This window comes from Martes martes, assembly GCF_963455335.1.
Source record: "Martes martes genome assembly, chromosome: 9".
Taxonomy (NCBI): domain Eukaryota; kingdom Metazoa; phylum Chordata; class Mammalia; order Carnivora; family Mustelidae; genus Martes; species Martes martes.
Window position 1 is genome coordinate 93,839,001 of NC_137896.1, and position 7,933 is coordinate 93,846,933.

At 42.4% G+C, this 7,933-nt stretch overlaps 1 protein-coding gene across 1 annotated transcript; it reads left to right on the plus strand.

Annotated features, from left to right (window-relative positions):
- Positions 1–1,038: 1,038 nt before the first annotated feature.
- Positions 1,039–3,204, plus strand: LOC308349773 (lithostathine-like; the record flags this gene model as incomplete). The annotated part of the gene is made up of 5 exons (XM_080814628.1): positions 1,039–1,114; positions 1,665–1,783; positions 1,999–2,136; positions 2,745–2,871; positions 3,137–3,204. 5 exons carry the CDS (start codon positions 1,039–1,041, stop codon positions 3,202–3,204), a joined length of 528 nt encoding a protein of 175 aa, XP_080670754.1.
- Positions 3,205–7,933: the final 4,729 nt, after the last annotated feature.

The following is a 7,933-nucleotide window of genomic DNA, read 5'->3' on the forward strand; positions in this document are numbered from 1 at the left end:
TGTTCCAGGAACAAGGCCACCATAGGGTCCCTCTTCTACTTCACCATCTTAACTCTGGCTCCTGGCTTGCCTTTTGACATACACTATCATTCCATGCTTCCTTCACATCGTGCCACAATATCGAAGCAGCAGCTCTGAACCATTGTTCCTACACGTTGCTTCAATTCTTTCTTTTCCTTCAACTATGACTTTGCCCTCCCAGTACTTCAAATTTCTGTGCCCACTAATTTTTATTTATTAATTTGTCTTTATTTACTCATATAAGGCAACGTTTAAAGAAATTCATATATATGCTTATAGGGGTGAGTTCTTGACAGATTGCTCAGAAATACATTTTGACATTTTCCTCAACTATCCGTATTTTTTTTTAATTACGTACATGAGCATTTCTGCCATAGAGCTGCCTTTCTTGCCTGAAGTTTTTTAGAACGCAGTATCTGGCAAAGGGTGGAGAAAGTTCAAACTTCACCTGTTCCTGGGGAAAGTGCTGGCCTGCTACCGGGAAGAGGCAACATCTGTGGCAATTCCCAGCCTTTGATGGAAAGTTCCCCCCACCATGGCGGGAATCTCCTCTAATCCATGCCAAGCACTTCCCCATGACCCCTCTTCAGGCCCCACATTCCTGTTATTCATTTCAGCACCCCTCCTTCAAATTTGCTTATAAAAGCCCAGTCTTCTCTGACCTGACAAACCATTGCAAATCCCTGCAAGACAGGTGAGTAGAAGCTAAGAGAAGATGAGACCTCATGGCAAAAATTCTACTGTACATATTTGGGGGAAGGTACAGGAGGACTGCTGTCACACAGAGGAGCTCTGATCTCAGCACAGGCAGGCTTGGCAGTTCTCATGGGTAGGGGGGCATACGGACTTTCCATTTCTTTCCAAGCTATACAAGGGGACAGATGTCACTGGAATCAATTTGTTCCTAGGGAATTAAACAATGGAAAGACAAGGAAGAGGAGGGGCATCTCTGCATGCCCTCTCTCCAATCGCGCTTTCCTTAGTGATCTCTGATTGCTTCCTCAGATCCCAGACACGATGCTGCCTCCCACAGCCCTCCACAGCATGTCCTGGATGCTGCTTTCCTGCCTCATGTTCCTGGCTCAGGTCCAAGGTGAGCTCTCACTGTTTCTAGGATGGGGGCCTTGTGAATGCTGAGGGCCAGAAGAAGAGGAAGGCTCCCATGGTAATGGTGACATACACCCCCACACAAAGAAACTGCCTAGAATTTGTCTGTCATCACTCCTTCCTTCGGGGTAACCAGGGGTGGCAGGCATCCCAGTGGTCCTCTAGCACTGCAAAGAGGTCATTTCCATTTTGCCCCAGCACTCTCAGTTATGTTGATAGGTGAAAGCGGAAAAGTATGAAGGGTCAGTAATGAGATATAGGGAAGGAGAAGGAAGACCCAGTGCAAGAATGATCAGCCTAGAGTGGGGGAGGATTGGACTTAGAAGGAGAAGGATGAAAGAAAAGATTCCTCATTTAGTGGGGTCAGTTCAAGATCCAGAAATCCTGAAAGTGTTGGCAATGGAGAGAGGCAGTCAGGACTTTGGCATCACTTCCCCAAGCACTGGCCTCATACGTATTCCCCTGGGTCATCTCCCTACCCTGGTTCCCACTGTCCTATTTATTTCTTCCTTCTCTTTGGTTTCCTTCCACCCTAGGTGAAGACTCCCAGAATGATGTGCCTGCTGCACGGATCAGCTGTCCCAAAGGCTCCAAGGCTTATGCCTCTCACTGCTATGCCTTCTTTATGACACCAAAATCCTGGGTAGATGCTGATGTGAGTACTTGGATTTTCAGTTAGGGGTTTTAAGGGAAAGTACATTAGAGACCTGGGTGGGGGGGGGGGGGGTTCAGTTCCATTTTCCAGAATTTCCTGAGCACAAGATTGAGCACACACGTCTTTTGCGTATATGCCCTTCTCCCCTGTCTCTGCTCTGCCCTCCACCCAGTGATGTCTCAGGCTCCCTCTGAGTCTCTCCCTTCCCCACACAGCTGGCCTGCCAGAAGAGGCCCTCGGGACACCTTGTGTCTGTGCTCAGTGGGGCTGAGGCATCCTTTGTGGCCTCCCTCATCAAGAACAGTGGAAACACCTACTCAAATATCTGGATTGGGCTCCATGACCCCACAGAGGTATGAACTCATCTTCTCTTCATAACTCTCAGGCTGCTATTACCCCCCAGACCCATTCCCTGTCCCATGTGCCAGCCCAGTAAATGTCCTAAAGAGCCCTGGAGCTCAGAGATCCAGGAGGACGTGATGGCAAAGGGAGGGCTTTGTAGCAGCTCAACAGCTGAGTTCTGTGCAAGTCCCTTGTCTCCAGCTAAGGTTAATCTGCCTCCTGTCACACTTGTACACAATTTGCACATGAGGCCTTATACTTCAGTTTACTGAACTTCACAGAGGCTGCACATATTGTGTTGAGGGAATCCTACATGAAGATAGGATCCATTTTTGTTCTATAGGACAGACATTGTCTTTGGGGTTCAGGGGGTAACGACAAATGCACCACTAATTGCTGTTCAGTCAGGAACGTGTTACTCTGGGTGGTTCTGTAGGTCTTTGTTATTACTGGTTTGGGAATCTGCCAATAAGAGCAGAGTGTTAGGAAGAGTTTCCCAGAGGAGAGCTCTGGCTCCAGGGCAGCACCTAGATGAGAGAGCAAATTTGGTGATGCTGGGGAGGGGTTCATGCCAGAACTCTGATGGCCATTCAGTCTCACCACACTTTATCTTCTATAGGGCTATGAGCCCAATGCAGGTGGATGGGAGTGGAGTAGCGGTGATGTGCTGAACTACCTTGCCTGGGAGAAAAACCCGTCCACTATTGCAAACCCTGGCTATTGTGGGATTCTGTCAAGTAACACAGGTAGGTAACAGAGGAGCTACTTCCTGCCCAGAATTTCCCATCCTCTTTTTCCCCATTTCTCGGCATGACCTTCAGAGGATCCTTCTGAGCAAGAAATGTAGTGTTGGTTTGTTTTCCCGCTCCTTTCTTTGAGTCTCCTTCCTCTGGTGGATACAGGGGAGGATGAGAGACAGGCTTTGGATCCCAGGCCAGAATCTGGGATGCCTCTTCCTTGGGTTCAAGAGCTCCACCAGCTACATCTACCTGAGCTCCTTTTTCTCTCTAGGATATCTGAGATGGCAAGATTACAGCTGTGGTACCGAGCTCCCCTATATCTGCAAGTTCAAGGACTAGGTCTGGGGAGACGTCAGGAACCTGAGTTTTGCATGCAGCTCATCATGGACTTGAGACCAAGTGTGAAGACCCAGCCTGGGAAAGAATAATCTCAAATCTGACCACTTGATTCTGACCTTTCTTCCTCCCTGCTCATTTATCTTCATGTTCCTTTGGTGTATTACATGGCCTGGGATCTGAGAGTGCAATAATAAATACTTCATTCCATTTCATGTGCTTTTGTGCTCCTATCTCATAGCTAGACTCTGAAGAAGAACCGAGTGCGGGAGGAATTCTGGGACTTGCCCCTGTCCTATGTTATCCATTACCCCAGCAAAACACTGAAATGTATATCCCAGCGGTGTGTTTGTGATCAGTGCATAGTCTCTGTTCATTTACATCTGTTTTGTGTACAGAAAAGACACTGCTCTCCCACACACTCTATTGCACATTACTCTTGTTTGTGACACAAACAGACTTAGTGGTGTCTGCTGTTTTTACACCAGCACTTCTGAAATCATTTGCTATGAATGATCAGTTTTTTTCTTTAATTGTAACCCACCTTGGACCATGACCTTTATAAAATACCACAAAAAAAAAATGAATTACTCGGGTTCTGACTGCAGTGCTTACAAGTAGGGCATTAGAAGTTGTCACTCTCTTCATTAAAACAGTTCTGTTCTTAAACCAACCACCAGAAAAGTGTTTGAAATTGCAGTAATTGCCTTTGACCATTTGGGATTCCTCTCCTGGGACTGGACTTAATTGCTTTTCATACAAAATCAGGGTTTTTTGTCTTTTTTGTTTGTTTGTTTTTAGGAGGATTTAAAAATAATAGCATTTGATAAGGCAGTCAGTATTGTCTCCTACACCTAGGCCCAGCTTAAGTTCATACTGATCACAGAGGATATTTTGCTAAATTCATGGTCTTTATTCATAACCAGTTTGTGTGAACTCTTACAAACTTCCATCTAAAAATCTAAAATAGAGGTAGGCAGGTAGTTTTTATCTCTCCTTCCTCTATGTCTGTTCTATCCCACTAAACCCTCCATAATTTAATGCCTTCTGGGCAGTCCTGACATAGTTGATAAAAATGCTCTTTTCTCCTATAATAAATAATGATAATAAATAGTAATCTATTTTCCTTTTACTGAAAACTCATTCCCCTTAATATTTTAATTTAAAATCAATTTATTAACATAGCATGTTACTAGTTTCATAGGTAGAGTTTAGTGATTCATCAGTGACATATAACACCCAGTGTTCATTATATCACGTGCCCTACTTAATGCCCATCTCCCAGCTACCCTATGTCCCTACCCCACTTCCCTGCAGCAACCCTCAGTTTGTTTCCTATAGTTAAGAGTCGGTGGTGGTTTGTCTCCCTCTCTGATTTCATCTTATTTTATTTTTCCCTCCCTTCCCTCGTATTCACCCATTTTGTTTCTTAAATGCCACATGAGTGAAACCGTATGATATTTGTCTTTCTCTGACTGACTTATTTCACTTAGCATAGTACCCTCTAGTTCCATCCACATCAATGAAAATGGCAAGATTTCGGGGTGCCTGGGAGGCTCAGTCATTAAGCATCTGCCTTTGGCTCAGGTCATGATCCCAGGATTCTGGGATCGAGCCCCTCATCAGACTCCCTGCTCAGAGGGAAACCTGCTTCTCTCTCTCCCACTTCCCCTGTTTGTGTTCCCCTCTCTCGCTGTGTGTCTTTCTGTCAAATAAATAAAATCTTTTAAAAAAAGAAAAGGAAAGAAAATGGCAAGATTTCATTCTCTTTTGATAGCTTAGTACTATTCCATTATACATATATACATATATATACACATACACATATACATATTTATACACATATATGTATATACATACATATACACATATATATACACACATATATACACATATACACACATATACATACACACACACACACACACCCCACATCTTCCTTATCCATTCATCTACCAATGGACATCTGGGATCCTTCCCCATTTTGGTTACTGTTGATAATGCTGCTATAAACATCGGGGTGCATGTGCCCCTTCAAATTACTATTTTTGTATCTTTTAAATAAATACCTCATAGTGCAGTTGTTGGGTTGTAGTGTAGTTCCATCTTTAATGTTTTGAGAAAACTCCATGCTGTTTTCCAGAGTGGGTGTACAAGCTTGCATTCCCACAAAAAGTGTGAGGGGGTTCACCTTTCTCCACATCCTCACCAACAATCCGTTATTTCCTGACTTGTTAATTTTAGCCATCCTGGGTGGTGTGAGGTGGTGAGGTCTCTTTGTAGTTTTGATTTGGGTTTCCCTCATGGTAAGTGATGTTGACCACTTTTTTACATGTTTGTTGGCCATTTGGATGTCTTCTTTGAAGAAGTGTCTGTTCATGTCTTCTGTCCATTTCTTGATTGGATTATTTGTTCTTTGGGTGTTGATTTTGAGAAGTTCTTTATAGATTTTGGATACTAGACCTTTATCAGATATGTCATTTGTGAATATCATCTCCCATTCAGTAGGCTGCCTTTTAGTTTTGTTGATTGCTTTCTTTGCTGTGCAAAAGTTTATCTTGATGAAGTTCCAGTAGTTCATTTTTGCTTTTGTTTCCCTTGCCTCTAGAAACATGTCTAGCAAGAACTTGCTATGGCGAGATCAAAGAGGTTGCTGCCTGTGGTCTCTAGGATTTTGATGGATTCCTAGCTCACATTTGTGTCTTTCATCCATTTTGAATTTATTGTTGTATATGGTATAAGAAAGTGGTCCAGTTTTATTCTTCTGCATGTGGCTGTCCAATTTTCCCAACACGATCTGTTGAAGAGACTGTCTTCTTTTCACTGGATAGTCTTTCCTACTTTGTCAAAGATTAGTTAATCATAGAGTTGAGGGTCCATTTCTGGATTTTTTATTCTGTTCAATTGATCTACGTGTCTCTTTTTGTGCATGTACCATACTGTTTTGATGATTACAGCTTTGTAATACAGGTCAAAGTCCAGAATTGTGGTGCCTCTAGCTTTGGTTTTCTTTTTCAACATTCCTTTGGCTATTTGGTGTCCTTTGTGATTCCATACAAATTTTAGGATTGTTTGTTCCAGCTCTGTGAAAAATGCTGGTGGTATTTTTATAGGGATTACATTGAATGCACAGATTGCTTTGGGTAGCACAGACATATTTGTTTTTCCAATTCATGAGAATGGAATGCTTTTCCATTTCTTTGTGTCTTCCTCAATTTCTTTCATAAGCATTATATAGTTTTCAGAGTACAGTTTTTACCTCTTTGGTTAGGTTTACTTCTATTATCTTTGTGGTTTTTGGGTGAAATTATAAATGGCATTGATTCCTTGATTTTCTTTCTGCTGCTCATTGTCAGTGTGTAGAAATGCAGTAGACTTCTATGCGTTGGTTTTATATCCTGTGACTTTGCTAAATTCCTGTATCAGTTGTAGCAATTTTTTGGTGTTTTTGGGTTTTCTACATAGAGAATCATGTCTTCTGCAAAGAGTGAAAGTTTAACTTCTTTTTTGCCAATTGGGATGCCTTTTATTTCTTTTTGTTTTCTGATTGCTGAGGCTAGGACTTCCAGGACAATGATGAATAACAGTGGTAAGAATGGATATCCCTGTTGTGTTCCTGACATGACAGATACATAAAATCTTTTAAAAAAATGGATGCTGAATTTTGTCAAATGCTTTTTCTGCATCTGTTGAGAGGATTATATGATTCTTGTCTTTTCTTTTATTAATGTTGTGTATCACATTGATTGATTTGTGAATGTTGCGCCACCTTTGCAGCCCAGGAATAAATCCCACTTTGTCATTGTGAATAATCCTTTTAATGTACTGTTGGATCCTATTGGCTAGTATCTTGGCGAGAATTTTTGCATCCATGTTTGTCAGAGATATTGGTCTGACAATATCTTTTTGGTGAGGTCATTGTCTGGTGTATGGATCAAGGTAATACTGGCTTTATAGAAAGAGTTTGGAAATTTTCCTTCCATTTCTATTTTTTGGAACAGGTTCAGAAGAATAGGTATGAGTTCTTCTTTAAATGTTTGATAGAATTCTGCTAGAAGGCCATCTGTCTCTGTAGTGCCCTCAGTTTTAAAAGAAGCAAGTAGAGGAGTGCCTGGGTGGCTCAGTGGGTTAAAGGCTCTGCCTTCTGCTCAGGTCATGATCCCAGGGTCCTGGGATCAAGCCCCGCATCAGGCTCTCTGCTCAGTAGGGAGCCTGCTTCCTCCTCTCTCTCTCTCTCTCTCTGCCTGCCTCTCCACTTACTTGAGATTTCTGTCTGTCAAATAAGTAAATAAAATCTTAAAAAAAAAAAAAAGAAGAAGAAGCAAGTAGAGGTGCTCCAATTTGTATGTGAGCCCCAATGGCTAACATTTATATGAAAAATGTTGTATTATATCCAGTATTTGAATTCCCCACAATCTCTTCTACCGGAGTCCAGCTGGGTTGCTGACAGCTTGTAAGTGACTTGCCTGAGATAAACACAGGCTCCTTTAGGCTGCCTCCGTTTGGGCTATTTGGATATAAGCTGCTGACTTGGATTCTAACTCACTCAAGCAAAAAAGGGCTGATTTTGGAAGGATGTGGATTTATCTCCGTGCACCAAGATCAGGGCATAGGTAAAAGCTTAGGAAAAAAAAAAAAAAAAGCAAGTGAGGTTAATCTCTTCTTATTTTCTTCCCCCCTCCCCACCCACTGGATTTGGTGTCTATTAGCCAGTCAGTTTCCTTGCCCATGG